The sequence below is a fragment of the Antechinus flavipes genome, chromosome 1 (genome assembly GCF_016432865.1).
Source record: "Antechinus flavipes isolate AdamAnt ecotype Samford, QLD, Australia chromosome 1, AdamAnt_v2, whole genome shotgun sequence".
Classification (NCBI taxonomy): domain Eukaryota; kingdom Metazoa; phylum Chordata; class Mammalia; order Dasyuromorphia; family Dasyuridae; genus Antechinus; species Antechinus flavipes.
Window position 1 is genome coordinate 705,717,046 of NC_067398.1, and position 18,777 is coordinate 705,735,822.

Below are 18,777 nucleotides of genomic sequence, written 5' to 3' on the forward strand. Positions count from 1 at the left end.
TGGTGATAATCATGACTAAGTCACTAAGCCACAGTTTAGTAAATCTCTGGAAGCCTCACTGAGCCTTAATTTCCTCATTTTAAAATGCTGAGAATGCTCTTTCCAGTTTGAAGGAGTTAGAAGGATCAGAGAAGGATAGATTTAGAGCTGGAAAGGACCAAGCATCTCCCCACATACACACACTCCACCTCCTGTTCCCTTTAATAGCTGAGAAAGCCATTGCTTAGAGGTCAAGGGGATTCCTCCTAGGCCACATGTGAACATAAGTGTCATAACAGGCATCTGAACCCAAGCTTCTTGACTTCAAGTGTCAGAGTCTTCTTAACTGTCAGGATTACAGGAAGGAAGGAGCCTCATAAAATCATAAAACACCATGCAAAGGCAAACTGGAAAGAAAAGAGAAGTATACAACAGGTAGTTCTTCCAGAATCCAAAAGGAATTTCCAGCAGCCACAATTGGTTATCAAAAGAAAAACCAACCAAGAAAAAATATACCAGCTCCAATTAAAGGAGGGAGAAGCTCAGGGAATCCTTTCTCACGCCAGAGAGCAAGCCCCTCGAGCTCTCCTTCACTCTCAATTCGGCTCTGTTGGCTCCCCCACACTCCACTGTTCTAGGATTCTTTGAACCTACCGTGAGAGCTTGGATTTCTTCCTCAGCTTCGGCCGTTGTCTCTTCCAGCTCAGTCTTTGCTTGGCGGAGTTGACTCTCCAACGCCGTGCGTGCTGACTGCAGTGCTGAAAGCTGAGATTCTCTCTCCTGGAGGGAGAGCTGCAGTTCAGTGAGCTGGCGCTTAAGTTCCAACTTTTGCTCTTCATGCTCTAGACTAACCTAATTAAGAGAAATGACCAACACTCAAAAGAAGTCAACTGACAAAGAAACTGAAGCAAAATCTGACAGTTATACCCCTCAAACTGGAGGCTGGGCTGTTAGAACATTTACTGAGGGTAGCGCAAAGGAAGACATCCTACCAACAAACGTAGTAACTGCTTCTGCTAAATCTAGCCAATACTAAAACCGTTCTAGGCCTTCATTTTATGGATCGCTTTAAAGTATTCAAGGGCTTGGAATGTGTCCAAGAGAGAACTGCAGAGCAAGAATCTCAAATGCAAATTAGAACAATTACTCTTATATTTTAGAAAATACCTAATAGCTGTGTCATACACAGAAAATAGCTATAAATAACTTCCTATTAGTAACAAGGGCACTTTTACAATGTTAACAAAACTTGATTAGAATGACAGGCCACTTTCATTTATTTTAAATATGTCCCTTGACTGACTTTTTATTAAGCAAAGCTCCATCATTGCACTGCACACTCCTGTTTCTTACCCCCTATTAAAATACCAGAAAGGAACAGCAAAACGAGCCCGTGGACATGCCTACCTAGAAGGTGGAAAAGCCAGCGACATGCCACATGATTTCACAGTGGGGTAGAATTATTTAGGGGAAGAAGAGAGCTCAAAAACCAGATACCTCTGCTCTCCACCACTTTCCCTCTGCAGAAGTACAGAATGCTCTGCAGATCATAGGACAAATTCTTTGGGGTCAATCAAAACACAAAGAGTTTGTCAAAACTAAAAGATGAAAACATAAAGCAAAAAGCCAACAATCCACCTACACGGACAACAAAGAAAATAGCAAATATGGGATGACTAAATGGTATTCAATGGATGTGTATGTTCATTATTTAAGGCCACGACAGATTCAATATGAACAAATGAATCCAGGCAACATATATAAAGCAAGTTGGGAAAGTAGGTTTCATTTAAAACATGAATGCTTGGACCACAGATTTCAAGATAAAGATGGGTCTTTTAGGTGTACTCTGAAACTCTTTGAAAACTTATATTACAGAGTCTTGGGACCCTTCTGATTAGTGGCAACTATAAATGAAAAAACTTCAGAGTCATATAATCCAGGAGTAATGATAGCTAAGAATGAGTTATTTGTCAGATGTCAGAAGGAATAAGTATGAAAATTAAAGTGTTAACTTTAGATAAGTTAATGACTATGCAAGATAATAGTATAGTATTCTTACATATAAGAACAACGAATGACTGAATGACCTCTACTCATTCGTTTTCCTTGAGATACTATATACATTTATCAAAAGTAGGTTATTATTATTTTATGCGCAGCTTATGGCCAGAGCAAAAGAAACAAAATTGTAATTGGGAAAATGACCTTCCTAGCCAAATTCCCAAAAGATTAAGGCTTCTTGCCTCTCTCCAGAATATACAATATTCCATAATTCCAAATGGAGCAACAAGTTTCACTGGAAGCAGTTTTCCATCTATTTGCCCTGTTAAGATGAAGCTAGAGTCCTGGCCTGTCTGGGGCAGACAATATAAGGTAGAAATTTTTGAAATGGGAAAAGCAAGAGAAAAAAACACTATTCAAATGTAAATTTTCTGCAGAGATGTATTTTAACTACTTAGAGCATTAAATGAGGCCCTCTCCTTAAAAGCTTATTGTAGAAACTAATAAAAAAAAAAAGTCTAGAAAATTAAAGTTAATTATCCTCAAAGGCTTTCAGACCACTTAGAGGCATGATGAAAAACCTCACTGTCCCCTGAAGAACAACTTTCCTTTTAAGACTCCATTATAATTTGTTACTTCCCACTGTGAATATTTCAGGTCTGGGCTTTGGCCCTCTGTGCTCTCTTCCTTAGAGGCTCATCCATCTTCAGGATTTCAATTATTACCTCTTTGTAGATGTCCCCAAATATCTTTCCTATCCTGAAAATGTGAACTAAGTTCTAGTCCCATATTTCCAACTGCCTCCTGGCCATTTCTACTCAAATGGTCCACTTGCCTCAAATTCAGCATGCCTAAAATCAAATTCATCTTCTCTACTCATACCTTATTTCCTCAAAACCCAACTCCCCCTTACCATTGCTCTATTTCTATTATTGGCATCACTATGCTCCCCAAATACTCAAAACTCAAAAAGTTGGAATTATCATTGATTCTGCTTGCCCCCTTTTGTAGCTTAGTCAACTGGGAATATCCCCTCAGTATATAAGATTATGAGGAATGAGTCTTCATTTATACCTCCCTCAGCCTTGTCTCCAGCTCTAAAAGGCGACTCTTGTCACTGTGATCTTGATGACTGATTTTTTCCAACTGTTCTTCTAGCTTTCGATTCTGAGCCTCCAATTTCCCAGCTTGGGTTTCCAGATAAAATTTCTGCTGTCTGAGTTCTGAAATCATCTCTTCTTGGGCTTTCCTGATTGAGGTGGAAGGAATCAAACAAAAATACATTTTCACTTGCAGATCACCGCTGACTTAGAAAGTATATATGAAAATAGAGGAAATTTCCCAATAATGGACCATGATCACCCTCAAATTAATTTCTCCTATTTCTACCTCAGATATACCTCATGGAAAAATCTAGTTAACTTTAGTCATCTTTGCTCAGGTCCCCATACCTGTGGCATTAATCATGCACGTGGGAGAAGATAGAAATATTACCATTTCACTCCTTTGCAGATTGTGAAGTCTGCCTTTAAGTGAGCAAAAAAGTTCCTATTTAATGTATATAAGAGATTAACTTTACCACCTCAGGCAACCACTTATTTAAACAAGATCCCAAAAGAGAAAGAGAAATAGAATCTACTTGAAAAAAGTCTCCTTTCTCTACCCTTCCTATTAGTAACAACACCAGAAGATCTGAAAGACCAAGGACTGTCTTCCTGAGACATAACACACACAGACAGGTAAAAAGAACCACAGAGGAGCTTATGGACAACCCCTGTGAATTGTAATTGTGTTTGAAATCAACAAGTTTAGGGGGACAAAGACAGAACTATTCTGAAACTTGATTCTACTCGACAGCCCACTCTGCAAATGACTTTTCTGCAAATATCTCTACTTCCAAATTTTTCAGAGGCCGGCAAAACAAAACAAAAGCCATCCATTCACACAATAACATTCATCTCTGAAGAGTTAGAAAAGCAAGTCACTTTAATAAGAAATGGAGATATACAAAAGCAAAGCTATAAATAGTTACATTGGAGAGGCTGCTGACAATGCCTGAAGTGACTAAAATACCCTTTTTAATCCTGCAATCTCAAAGTCAGTTGAAGTATTTAAGAAAGCACAATTTAGATTGAACAAGAGTTAGAGTAGGCATGACAGAACTTTCAAGCTGGAAGGGACCTCAGAAGCAATCTAGTTCAAAGGGAACCTTTCTAGAATATGCTCAATATTGCTTAAAGACTTTTAGTGAGGAAGATCCACTAATGTCCCTAAAGGAGCCTATTCCACATTTTCATTCCTCTCCTCCTTAGGAAGTTTCCCATACATGAAGCCTAAATCTGGCCCTTTTCTCCTTTCTCTCCATGGCTCCTATACTTCTGCCCCGGGCTAACAACACGGAAGGACTCTTCCATGCACCAGCCCTTCAAATCCTCGAGAAGCACTAATGTGTTCTGCCCCATATCCTCTTGGTTCCTTCAGTTAGTCCTATATGGCATGAAGACCAGGACCTTCCCAACCCTAGGTGTTTCCTTTGGGTACTCTCAACATCCATCACACTAGCTTCCTTGGCAGTCACCCTATTGATTCATACTGAGTTTCCAGTCCCAAAATCCTGGATTAGCACACCACCCTCAATGTTCATTTGTAAAGCCAACTTTTATCTCTTTTAAATTTCATCTTAAAACCTATCAAAATCTTATGGATGTTGACTTTGTCATCCAGTGCTATCTCTCCCACCTGAAAATTTCTTTCACATGCCACCTAAGCTTTTATCCAAGCCTGACAAAAATAATAAAAGGCACAAGGCCAAGCTTAGGTTCCTGGGCCATTCCACTGGAGATTTCTTCCAAGGCAACATCAAACCACCAGGAGGAAAGGAAAGAAATGGTTGACTTGGGACACTCAGATGAGACGAACATTATACAAGAAGAAAGGTCCTGAGCTCTGAGCAAAGGCATGGGCATTTTACATATCAAAGAACCCAATTTGTCACAACTTACCAAAGAGAAACCATGTGTGGTTAGCACTTGGAGAGTAAAGCCTAAGATGCAACCAAAAAGCAGCTAGAATTAGGAGACTTACATGTTCCTCTGGGTAAAAAGGCTGCTGTTTGCTGCCAATTTATTTGCTTCTGACAACTCCACTATCCTCTGTTCCAGAGACCTGATCTTGGAATCCATAGCATTGATCATCTGAAACACAAGACTCTTTTAGACAACATACATCTGAAAATGCCATCAGTTGAGTCAGGATTCATGGTCAATGTCAATGTCGCATCTTGGTTACTTATAATCTAGCCACAGGCAAAAACTGACTCAAAAAGCCTTTAAAATGTCAGTCATAAAAGTCATACAAGTTAATAATCAGTTTCTCTTTCAAGTAAAAAAATATATAAGTAGTTTCGTAGAATGTTTTAAAGAACTACTATTAAATGGATACATATTTACATGTGATTAGTAATCTGTGGGATTCATTCTCAGGAATTTATAAGTGAAAAGTACATCATTTCTTCAATTGTTACTCACTCCATCATCGTCTCCGATTGCCTAGAGCAGATATATGTAACTAAAAAAGGTAAGACACACAAAACTAAAGAAGAAGAAAATGGGATTGCAAAAAGCCCTGCAAAGCTTCTCATATCACCCTTGGGAGGATGTCGAGAGTATGTTGAGAGGATGACATAACATCACCTATCGTGGTTTTTTCAGTGTGATTTTTATAGGACGATGTCATGTTCCATGCATCTTCCTTGCAAAGACTTAGTATGATGATGGTTATCAAAATAAAAACAACAAACCCAGGAATAAAGTTTTTTCGAGTATGTGGCCCCCAATGCATGGTAAGAAATAATTGTTCAAAGTATTTTTCAATTTGGTTCCACCTACCGCCTTCTGCTCACTGAGAATCTTGCTTTTTTCATGCGCTTCTTCCTCGTGTCGTTGCATCATATTCTCAAGTGTTTCCTTGTCAGCAAGATCTTTCTTTATCTGATTGTCCAAAACCTAAAGGAAACAGAATAGTAAGTGAATGACCTAAGGATCCCAGCTTAGTAGAAAGACTAAACAGGGACACTTGGGAGGGCTGCTGCCCAGAAAAGACGCCAAGGCCTCTAAACTTTGGGGCAAGCAATAAATACTGACAGAGCAGAGGCAATTATTAAAAGGCAAAGTTTACTCCAATTAATACCATCCATCAGAAAAATAATGGGTAAAATCATTCTACATGCCTATTTAAAACTAGCTGCCTTACAGTCCACAGAGGCAAACCGCACAGGTCAGCTAAAGAGTGTTTAAGGGAAGATGGAAGAAAAAAAAAGAAGTTGCTCTCTAACTGGACCCAGAAAAAGCTTTTGTGGCCAGTAGTTGTTGCTTCTCAACTGGAGCACCAGAACTCTTCCCGCCACTGAGCAGTTCTGTGCTTCTCTTCTCAAGAAACATCAGATATTCCTAGTCACTTTTAGGATGAATCTGCTCACAATTCAATTTATAAGAACATAGTTCTTATATAAACTGTGTTCTTAAGTGAAGAACAAAGTAGAATTTGGGACGTGAAATCGGTCTTCTTTAGTTGACTGCTAAGCCCGAAGACGAGGGGTAGAATTGGTAGTGACAGCAGTCAGGTTTCACATCCCAGACCAAAACACAAGGTAAAACATTATCTAAGATGGCTGAAGTCCAGTTAGACGCTAGAAAAGGAATGGTGTGCGCCAGTGTCCTCCACACATCTGCTCTGGGCTAACTAAAGAGAAACTTAGCCCTGAGAAGAGGAAGCTTTCCCCCTGGAGAAGCCACGTGTTCCTGGAGCTGATCATTCCAATGAAAGCAAAAGGTGACAGTGTCACCGGCTACCAGTAGGACTGAATGTCCTAGGAAGTACATGGTCCTCCCTGCTGACGAAAATAAAAATTAGAAAAAAGATTTCAAGCTTTTTGAAAGCTCCCCCACGCTTTCTCATTCATGTAGATTAACCTTAATGATGCCAATGCCATCAAGAGGGACAATAGGGTGTTGGAAATAAAGCTGAAGGAATTGGGGACACAGGCAGGGTTCGTGTCTTTTCCATCAAGTCTATTAAAAGGAGAACTAGATTCACCAATCACAAGGACATCTTGCTAAAAAAGACTAGACAGCTGGAATGAGGCTCGTCTAATGAAGAAAGGAAAGAACACATTTCAAAGAATTGATGTCGTGAGAAGGGCTTTAAACTAGGGCCAATGTATAAAAAATATTAGCAGTTGGTATGAACACAAAAGGTAAAGACAGGGCCATGGGGAGACAGGAGGAACACATTGGGACAGGCGGCCAGATCTCTTGGATGCTTATGTCACAATTCTAAAATTATGACAAGAGACATACTGAGAGAGGGGAAAAAAATAAAGTTTTAGTATATGATCAAAACTGTGACCCAAATGGCATTATAGAATCCTACTGGGAAAATTCAAGGCCATAACAGCAGTAACAAGACATAACAATTATTCAAAAGAAACAAGCTGGGGAAGGAGAGAACATGGAAACAGGGAAAAAGAATAGGAAGGTTAAAGCTCTTGCTCCCAAGAACCTATGTATTTGTTGTTAGGTCTGAAAAGGTAAAAATGAAGTACCTATAGTAAACTTTAGGGGTGGAGGGAACAAGAATATTCAGAAATAGAGCCTATCACAGATATCTAAATGAAGATTGATAACATAAATAGAACCAACTTATGCTAGGAAACTTTCATAACCCTGCCAGCCCTTGTGAAGAAAATTCTAAGTCCCAGGGTCCTGCAGGTTAAAACACTATTTATTACCAGTGATAGGAATTTAGGAATCAGTAGGTTAGAATTAGAATTCCAGGGACTTGGTATCCATAGCTTATAGGGCACAGAGTGCTGAATATGGCCCCATCTTCCTCTGGTCTTATTTTTCATTTTTTCCTTTTCCAGGTGGTTTAAATGTGGGGGGGCAGGGAGTAAAAGAAAGGGAAAAGAGAAGAAAACAGAAAAAAAGAAAAAAAAAAAAAAACAGGAAGGATACCAAAGGCAGGACATGATTCCAAAAAAGAGAGCTGGCTCTTCAAGTACACTGACCAGAGAAAACTTAAGAATTTCTTTCTTTCAAAGTCTGATTTTTCCAAAGAAGACAGAATGAAGTAAAAGTTTTTGTCTCAAAATTGATATGGTAAAATATGTTATTAATGAAATCATACTTCTGACTTCCAAATTCCCACATAGATAACCCAAAAACCTTCCACAACAAACTAAGGACAGATTTTACTCAGAGCTCCACAAGCCTCAGAAGAGCCTGATAAGTGACCAGAGAACAGAAAGAGTCAGTGACGTGTACAAAAAGTGTGCTCAGGGAGATCAGAAAGTCTCTTTACTTTAATTTTTTCCTCGTAGAGTTGCTCTTTTTGTTTCAGATGCACCTCTAGGTGCTGGGCTGAGACCTGAGCCTCCCGGTGCTTCTCCTCCAGCTCCTGAATACAAAAGAGTAAAAGGTCAGGTGTGCAGAGGGAACACATAATATATCCAAAGTATGTTTAGCATACATGATTAACATAACTTTGGTATATGCAGCATAACTGATAGGTATTTGCTTCCCCTTCAGAAGGAAAGGAAAAGCCTAGGATGTAATAAGGGGTTTAGTATTTGAAGGCCCGATGTATTCATTCTCTCTCCCTCCCTCCTTCCTCTCTTCTCTCTCTCTTTTTCTATCTTTGTCTTTCTCTGTCTCTCTCTCTCTGTCTGTCTGTCTGTCTCTCTCTACCCCCACTCCATGTCTCCCTCTCCCTCCCCCTATTTCTCTCTCTGAAATTTAAGGTTTTTGAATTTTTATAAAGCAATGTACACAATCCAGTTTGAAAAAAAATGAATTCTTGAAAAGTTAAAAGCAAAAAGAATAAACAGGCATAGAGAGTGTGATCTAGTAGAAACAAAGGCCTTGGATTTGAATTCCATCCCAGCCACTTATCAGCTACAGGGGGCACAAGTCATAACCCTCTAAGGCTTCCATCTGCTCATCTATAGAAGGCAGAGGGTGAACTAAACAAACTCTACGGTCCACTTCTTCTTTGACCTAGTCTATGTAATGACCTTTTTAAACTGCCTTTTACATAAAGAGTTTAGCACTGTGGCTGGCACACAATAGGCAGTTACTTAAGAAAATGTTTGTGGAAAAATGAAGCTTTCAAGGCCAAAAGCACCTTAACATACATTACCTCAGTGGGGTGTCACAACAATCCATGTGAAGCAGACACAAAATATATGTGCCCTTTTACTTTCTACTACTCCAAAATAACTGAAATCTCCTCTTCCTCTAAGTAGGCATTCCTTTTAATGATGGAGATCACAACCCATCCAAGCCTGTCTATCCTATGCAGCTCTTTTCTGGGCCTTTACATCACTTCACTTACATGTTGGGGCCCTGGACCCCAAGAGCTAACCATCAGTCATGCTTTCCTCTTGCTATGTTTGTTTCCAATAATTTATTTCTCTGATGAAATCCTTCACCCTGATTGTCCTGTGTAATTCTAAATCTACAACATGATCCCGATACTCCATAAGCCTCCACACTAGCCCTTCTTTATTGCCTTTGGACAATCTAAAATTCAAATCCCTATCAATGAAAAGGCCTTCAGAAGTTCTTATCTGCAAACAGCATTGTGTTGAACATTACAGAGCTTCCTAAATGAGAACTATAATTAATCAAAAAAGGTCAGTCTAACTATTCATATAGGAAAAAACAAATAGATGAAGAATGTTGTTGTTTGGGCTAGGATATACAACTGGAGAAACTTTTTAGGAGCTCATAGGTCTTGGACAATCATTGCCCATGACCAATGGGCTAAGCCTGGCCCAGAACAGGATAGTACAGGCTGGTTTTCCTTTGGAGACTGAACAATTGTTTTTTCATAAATTCAGTTTTCTCTCTGAAACAAAGGCCTATCTTTTTAGCACCTAAATCTTTCTACTCAATTGTCTTGTTGGATGTCATGGAGTATCACATATTATCTACAAATCTTCTTTATTTCAAGTAACTCACTTATGGTGACATAGTATCAGGTGGATTTGGACACAGATCTTTACTTATTCCAAGTATGGCAGCCACACTGATTCTTTCTGGCAAAAGACAAGAGTCTTGGGTAACTGGAATTATCATTTGTTCTGAAAGTTTGGATTTTTGTGATCAAGTATTTTATAGAAAAATATATCTAAAGTTGAAAAGATTTCCAAAGCATTATTATTATAAAACTTGTATTCAACATCTCTTATCTGTACCATAGACACCATACAAAGCAAAACTATTGTCCCTGAGCAAAAGGGGCCCTCCAGTTACTGAACAGACAAGACAGAAGTACTTAAGTACGTGAAAATTTTGTTGCTATTAATTCATAAAGGTTAAGAAAACAAGTAGGGAAAAAAATAATCTCCACAGTCTGTTTCCAATCCTACCAAGTATAAGCATGTCAACAGAATTACAACAAAAACTCAAAACTTCTGAGTCAAGAACCTGACAGTGTTTCCTGCTAATGAGTTAGAAAGCAACTACCACTACCACCACTATTCCATACCCTCCTAAGTTTCAGTTTCAAGGAGAGATTAAATTTATTTATTACAAATATCATCAGACTCCTAGGAAATGTAAATATTTTAAAACTGTCTTTCTTTGCAAGTAGATTTTTTTTTTCTTTAATGGACATAGGTACACACTCTTTTTTTCTATCTTTGAAAAATTTTGAAGTGATTATGAAATTTAGAAGACTGAAAATGTCCAATAGTTAAATAAATTATTGACACAAAATATTAAAACAAAAAGAGGTTATGACCAGTTCACAGTTTTTGCATCTGTGCAGTGGAATCACATGGTCTATTTCAAAGGCAATTGCTCTTTTACAAAGAGAAATATCAATGACAATTATGTCATTAAGTCTTTCCTATGTTAGATATTACTTCTAGAGCCGTTAATGGTTAGGTAGGATGCTTGGAGAGCATTTAAAAATGCTTATCTGCTTTGCCATCAAACAGGGGTAAATGCTCAAGATATCTGTAAATACCATCAGTGGTTTCGCCCATTAGGTTAATTTGGTCATCAGTGCCTAAAACAGATTCATTATGGTTATTAACCTAAAAAAAGACTTGCTAGAGCTAAGGAAGTTTAAAAAAAATCCTAACTGTAGCAGAAAAAGTGAGTGGGCGAGTATGGATCTATGACAAATACTACTCTGAGAAAAACAATTTGGGATGACTAATTTATTCTATCCGCTACAGGCAACAAACTGGAATTCACTCTTAAAAGCCTAAATCCTTCAAGTTTTTCAGGACAGGTGCAAAAGAGTTAATAATTATACAAAGCTATACTGATAATATTTGGTTCATGATTTTATAAAATTTACTGAAAATGGTGTAATTTCATATAGAAAATGCTCGACAGGGCACCTATAATCAAGATCAAAATGCACTTGTCAGCCAGTACTGCTACAGCCACCAGCACTAAGTTCTTACCCTCATTCTTGGGTATGGCAAACCCAAAATGTTCTCTTGTGAAAGCTATTCTTGTGACTGTCTATTCCCCTCCTCCTTTTCCCTACAACCTCTGACCCAAGGTTTTCTCCACCTGTGTTCTTGCTCACCAGAATTTTATCAGCCATCTGTTGAATCTGTTGTGATTTAGTCTGGATATCATCCTTCAGTCTGTTTTCTCTGCGTTCCACAGTCTCTAGTCTCTTTACTTGGTTCTCCAGAGAATGGCGTCGTTCCTATAGATTATAATCAACCAACAAATATTTATTGAGCAGCTCAATGGGCCAAGCACTGCATCAAGTGGCGTGAAGAATTACAAAAGAAATCTTTGATATGGTTCTTGACCTTAAAATATTTACAGTCTAAGTGGAGAGACAAAACATGAAACAAACACCAACAAAATGATACAAAATGAAGTTCTAAATTACATGGTACAAATCCTAAGTGTTGTAAGATTTTAAAGGTGAGAGGGTGAGCAATAAGGGCTGCTTCGTGGAAAAGGCAGGCTGTGGAATGAGCAAGATGTGGACAAAAGGAAAACAGAGGACAGGAGAGGATAGTCATCCCACATGAAAGGAACAGCATGAGCTTTAAAATGAAGATGGCAATGAGCACGGCACATTCACGGGACAATGAGGAAATCAACCCATTTATACTAGAGGCTGTGCATCACGAGTGGTACAGAATAAAACTGAATCACCAGGAGGACACCAGAACACAGGTCCTTAAAAGGTAGGCAGAGAAGCTTAAGTTTAATGTGCTAATGAGAAGGAAAACATTCCAGGATTCTGAGCTGATAAATGATCCTCAGTACTTAGCACAACGCCTGGCACACAGGACACATTTAATAAATGCTTTTTGCCCAACAGATCACACTGGTGGGGCACACAGGCTGCATTGGAGGAGGAAAGCATGGAGCTCAAAAGGCTTACCAAGAGCTTGTTCCAGTCATCTACGCAGAAGGTCATGAGGACCTAGATTAAGGTGATAGCAAAAGGACTAGAGAGATAGTGTAAAGAAAAAAAATCAAGAAGCCTTGATGATTGACGGAATGAAGGCAAAGTATGGTAAAGACAGAACCAAAGTATCAAGCCTAAAGTTAAGTGACTGGGAGAATTAGAAAAGAAGAACTGGAAGGGAGGGCTGACTTGAGGAAGATGACCACTTCAAGATTGACCAAGATGATCAATTCTCTGGGGGTCTGCTAGGACTTATGGTCCAGTTAGTGGTCTGAAACATGGAAGCAGAGTCTGGGTGGTAAGAGAAAGGAACTAAAGAGAAGGATTTCAACACCATAAGGATAGAGATGACAGTAAAAGCCAGGAGGAAGGACGGGCTCTCTGAGCTAGAGAACATGGAAAGAAGAACAGGACTGACTGACATTGACCTCTACAGAGAGGAGTTCTTACAGATCACAGAGGGGGCCAGAGAACAATTAGTGGAAACAAGAACATCACATCAGAACACCATCCTACTTCAAGCTGTGTCCTAAAACCCCTCGTGTCCTAAAGTGATTCCTAAGCCTTTAAAAGTAAGCATGGAGGAGAGCGGCAGTGGATGGTCAAGGCTGGTCCTGCTCCCCTCGTCCGTGCTCCAAGGGCTGCTCATCACTGCCCTGCGGGCCGAAGGCGTCCACTCACCTCCGCCTCAAACAGCTTCTTTCTCATGCCCTCCGAGGAGTCTTCTCGGTTCTGCAGCTTCTCCAGCTCCCTCTCAGCTCGCTCCTTGGCCTGACGAATATTCTGAAGCAGCTCGGTCGCCTCGGAGCTGGCTTTCACTGCCTAAACGAACATGGAGAAGTCCTGTTTGCATGGCCCTCTGCAGTGCTGGGTACTTCCACCACAACCTTAGGAGGTTTGCAGCGCAAATACTATCCCCACCATATAAATGAGAGAGCTGAGGCTCAGCTAGGTTAAGGGTTTGTTCACAGGCACAAAACCAAGAAGGAACCAGATTCAGTTTTGAATCCAATTCTTTGGTCCATAAATTAAATATTCTTTATTTCAATTAGGACAGGGCAAGCCCTGAGACATTATGAGTGAGGTAACATCCAGACAAGGAAATGCTACCGCGACACGTCAGTCTTAGAGAGCTGCCCATGAGATAAGGGTAAGAAAAAGGGCAATGACTTGCCCACCGAGTCACACTGCCTCTCAACAACACTGGAAACTACCTAGAAATACCAAAAAATAGCCCTCTCCTGGGCAGAAGAGCCATCATGGTCATGTCTACTCACATAAAGCCCAGTTTCTTAAAATTGTGGTTTGTTACCCATCTGGGGTCTTTTAGTTGACTTGTGGAGATCAAGAAATCATGATTTATCATCAGGGAATGTTTGATTTGCATACCTATTTTATCAGGCAGTTCTGATACCTGTTTTATACACCTTTATACCCAGGGCATGTAAAAATTTCTTGGGTGAAAATGGGTCATGAGTGGGAAAAGTCTGAAATGCTTTGCATTAAACAGCAGTTATGCTTCTTGGAATAATGTCAAGTAAGTTACTAATTATCCTAGAAAATAAGTCAATAGAAACACCACCATACTGACTTTAGGCCAGAATCTCACAATCTCTATTTGGTTTTGACATGTTACTTTTAAGAGAATTTGACACTTCTATCTGGAATACGGGTTATTAACCCTGGGCCTATGAGCTTGCTTTGTTTTTATTATCTTAATAATATATTTCAATAGAATTGGCCTCCCTTGTAATCTTAAGCATTTTATTCACTTAAAAACATGTTTTAGAGAAGGGTCACGAGGCTTCACCAGACTACCAGAGTTCTCTACAGCACAAAAACCGAAAAATATAGATCTCGATGAGGACAGATAAAACGTGAAAGCACTTGCTTGAATGAAGGCAAGTCCAGAATGACCAAGAGTTGTCATTTATTCATCTACACATACACTGACACGTTTAACAATAACAATCATAAAATCTTAGAATTGGGTTTTACTCCAACCTTTTAAAATACCATTTCTTTCCTTCCCAAAGTGATTCATAAAGCAATGTGTACTAAAAATAAATAAATTACTATAATAAAATAACATTTCCAATGATCAACTAAGAGAAAAATCACTAGATTTGTCTTGCTACCACCATACTGCTCTTAACTTCCTGGACCACCATTCTTTTCACCATGAAAACACAAGCTTGCTTCAGTTCTCCACTACAAAGGTTCTCCAGGTCACACGTTGCTACTAGGAAGTGAGTTTCTGATTTTAAAGTGCACTAAAAAACTGACTGGGTTACAATCAAGTCCCCTTCATTTCTCAACATATGAAAGAGTGAATCCATTCCCATCCAAAGAAAGTCACCAGCAAGTTTCTAAAATATTATAACTAGCATTTCTATTTGATAGTATAAAATTCACATTACTGACAGATCTCAGGAAGGGAAATATGGTCAATACTCTGATATTCCACTAACAGTTCACTCCTCCCTCTGTTTTTATTTTTCCTCAGGATTCTGCCCAGTTGTTTCTTTCATCATCACTAACACAGGACCAAAGAGGAAAAGCACAGGCAGTCACTGCAGCCTCACCTTAGCCAGTTTCTCTTGTAGCTCCTGGATTTTGAGCTGCTGTTCAGCATTCACCTATAATCATAAGCAAAGGAAATAAAACAAACAAAAAAAAATAGATATTGAGTCTTATAATATAGGATGTATTTCAATCTTGGTTCCTTGAAGCCTCTATAGTATATTAGGGTGGGGCTAACTTCTAGGAACTTACTAGCAGAGAAAAAAGCCTAATGGCCTATCAGAAGTCCACAGATGTGATGTGATGTTTTGCCTTATTCATGTCTCCTTTATGTTCCATATTAATGTATTAATCCCCTAATAATAATTGATGAAGTTAATCATGAAAAATACCTTTTCCAGTTTGGAATATAGTTCTCCTACTTCAACCTTCCCTTGATCTTTAGCCTGTAGTTAAAAAAATAAAATAAAATAATTTCCAGGAGAGAACATTTTAAAAATTTAATAGTTCTTTTAAGAAATGCTACCTTTTAAAAAATCTAATAAGGAACAAAAGATTTCCAAGGCCTCCTGTTATCTCACAAACTTACTCACAAGACAAAAAAAATCATTTTCACACTATTTCTAAAACCATAAGAGTTCAGAAGCATTTCTCATTTACCAATCCCATCCTAGAAACATTTTGAAAATTCCAGGAAGGCCTTAGCTACCTTCATCAATTTATTCTGACATTCTGTGGCTTTGCGTTTAAATTCTTCAGCTGCTAACCGAGACTCTCTCAACTCAGATTCATAGAGATCACTACGTCTTCTGGCAGAGACAAGGTCCTCTTCCAATTGATTCATCATCAATCTCATCTCTTCTACTTGGGCCTGATACTCCTAAAGAGGAGAAAAGGAACACATTGGTATCTAATAAACTTCAAAAAGTAGGAAAATGGATAGAATGTCAAGTGTTCACTCCTCTACAGAAACCACAGGAAAGACATATAAATTATGAAGAGAATGGCAAAAGACAGAAATGGAGAGGCTGTGGAAGAAAGAGATACAATTAAGGAAAGAGACTCACAGAGAAAAAAATTGTATATTATCATATAAATTTTGAGAATGATATGTGAAAGAATAAATAACATTAACAAGACCACTGAAAGAGAAGATATATGACCTTAGTAAGATACTTCAAGTAAATAATTTACAACATGGAGAGAATTTTCAGAAATTCTATTTCCATGGTACATCTGAAAGCACCTACTGCTTCACATTTAGGATAAACTACCTATTTTCAAAGGCAATCATTTTTATAAATTCTATAAAATCTTGTGCATCTATTGAATACAGAACACTTCCTTAAAACGGATCTCTCCTGTTACAAGAAAGATTTATTTAAAGTCTCAGTAGAAAAAACTAGAGGAGAAACAAATTCTATCGATTTTTCAACATTGCTTCCTTTGGACCCAAACTCAAAGATGAAAGAATTCAGCATTATACATGAAATCCTATTTATTCTGGAAAAAGAAAAATTCAGAAAATGTTAAATCTACTCAAAATGCTTTATGAGAATAATTCCAAAGAAGATATTAAATAGTTCCCTACAATATGTTTTAGAGTAATCTAAATCATAAAACTTTTTTAAAACTTGAAAAAAGTAAATTTCTAAACTGCAAGGTTTCAAAATGAAATCAAATGAAAAGGTAGTAGATTAAAAAAAAAAAACCTGAGTAAACTACAAAAATACTTACTAGAAATATTAAAACTAAATACTATAGATATGAAAAGGATTTCTCTAAGTAAAAGAAAAAATTATAAGTAAACACAGATGGGATCAGGATCGGAAAACCAATCAACTCAGATGTGCAACTCCTACAACTTTGTAGATAATCTTCTTAAGTTGTTCCAGTCAAAATAATTCTTCTTCCGTGGACAACTAGTGATCCATGTCTCTAAAGATTTTTAATTAAATCTCCAGTCCATCCCTGGAATCTGAAGCCTATCCACCTCAGTAGCAACTACCAGAGCAAAGTCTTGGGGAAGCCAGAGGTACCACCATACTGCAAAAGAGCTCCAGAGTACTGGTTTAGTACAGAAAGGGAAAAAGAGAGAGGAAGAGAGAGAGAGAGAGTGCGTGTGAGTGTGTCCTTCTACTGAAAGCAAAACGTCAGGAAGAGTCAGATTAACTGCTCTGCTCCCCAAAAAGCAAAGCAGTTATACCTGTTCTTTGATCTCTTGCAGCTTGCGACTCTGCTCTCGAATATCATGAAGAAGCTGCAAGGCCTTGTCATCCTCCTGGGACACTTCCATCCGTGCTTGCTCCAAACTTCGCTTGAGGCTCTGCAGAAAGTAAAATGTTTACTACATAGACCTTTTCGACCCTTCTGTTTGAAATGTCTAATTAAGAGAACACCGAGCTGTTTCATAGATTTTGAGACAGATTCAGGTGGCAGATCCTGGTTTACAAGTTCTCACTTGTCACCGATGAACTCCAATTTTCTACCTGTATACATCTCATCTGTAGCTCCCAGAGAGCCCCCACCTCAATGTATTACTCTGCAGATAAAATGAAACCGCAGCTTCGTACCACTGACCAATCACGTCTTCTCTTACTCACGTATTTGGGACTCAAGACCCACAATCATTCAATCATCATCAACAGCATCAATAAAGGACATCGGTCAGAATCTTTTTCAAATCAATTACTTCCGCTCTTCTCAAGAGTCTCAAAGGAGCAATGGCTTCATTCTTTGCTCAATCTCAAGATCTTAACTAGTCTATTTCTGCCTCCTATCTTATATTTCCTGCACACCTTTCATCCAGAAGGCTCCCACAATGCTTTAAAGGCATTGGAATATCTATCTGTATGAAAAACTTCACCCACTGCTGAAACGCAGCCAGTCCTGGAATGGAAACACAGCAGTTACTCTCAATCAGCAATGCTATATAGATCTCTTCTCCTTTATGGAAAACTAAAGACTATGTGTGATTCAAGTTACAAAGAATGTTTTAGTTAGGTGAATTATAAACAGCTGGATGGAGACAATGGAGAAGACAGTCACAGGATCTTTAATGATAAGCAACTTAAGGCTTTAAAATACTGTACTGGTAACAAGAGTTCTCTGGCACTAAGCTAGAAAATTAGCCCCTTGCCAGTCCAAAAGGTGCCCTAAGTCACCCTGGTCAGATTCTAGCTTCTACTTGGAAGTCGGACTAAGTACCATCCAAGTCAGTTACCATTTAAACCAAGGGCGAGCCAGTTCAGGTAGCTCTCACAGAACCATTTTAGGTACCAAGACTAACTGCCCTCAGAGTTCTTGCTTGAGTTGAGTTTCCTCTTTTGGCTCCCTCAACATTTGGCTGTTCACAGAGCTGACAGAGTAACGGCAGTTATTTTGTCTATGTCCAGCACAGACGCCCTCTGCCCGTCTCCTACCTGACCTCAGTACTATGGGCCTGGCTGATAGCATCAATGAACAAGATGAGAGACAAACAGGGCATGGCTACCTCCAAGAGAAAAGGACTATGGGAAAGGCTCACACTGCATTCTGTGATGTAAGTAGCCAGGTCCTGCTCCAAGAGGGATCTCTGGGTTTCAGAGGCCTTCAGCTCCACCTCCTTTTGACTAAGCACGGCCTCCACCTCAGACACTCTCCGGTGCAACCGTGTCATTTCCTGCTCCATCTGCAATAAATACACCGACAGGTTAAGAAGGCCAAGTGTGGCTAATTTCAAAATACATCAGGCGCAGAGAAATCTCGAGCGGTCTATAACAGACCACCTTATTGGCCGGCCTCTAAGGAATCCACAAAGATTGTTTAGATGTC

The 18,777-nt window shown here is 39.0% G+C and overlaps 1 protein-coding gene across 8 annotated transcripts in view; it reads right to left on the reverse strand.

The window, feature by feature from the left end:
• CIT (citron rho-interacting serine/threonine kinase) overlaps positions 1-18,777 on the reverse strand; it is a 149,546-nt gene that overhangs the window by 61,996 nt on the left and 68,773 nt on the right. For all 8 annotated transcript variants that reach the window (XM_051972904.1, XM_051972907.1, XM_051972908.1 and 5 more), the window contains 12 exons: positions 18,491-18,634; positions 17,171-17,290; positions 15,674-15,844; positions 15,357-15,410; positions 15,027-15,080; positions 13,123-13,263; positions 11,593-11,718; positions 8,344-8,439; positions 5,871-5,987; positions 5,068-5,177; positions 3,058-3,232; positions 634-831 (listed from right to left, as the gene is read on the reverse strand). In XM_051972904.1, coding sequence (XP_051828864.1) covers positions 634-831; positions 3,058-3,232; positions 5,068-5,177; positions 5,871-5,987; positions 8,344-8,439; positions 11,593-11,718; positions 13,123-13,263; positions 15,027-15,080; positions 15,357-15,410; positions 15,674-15,844; positions 17,171-17,290; positions 18,491-18,634 — 1,506 coding nt within the window. The remainder of the gene's footprint in view (positions 1-633; positions 832-3,057; positions 3,233-5,067; positions 5,178-5,870; positions 5,988-8,343; positions 8,440-11,592; positions 11,719-13,122; positions 13,264-15,026; positions 15,081-15,356; positions 15,411-15,673; positions 15,845-17,170; positions 17,291-18,490; positions 18,635-18,777) is intronic.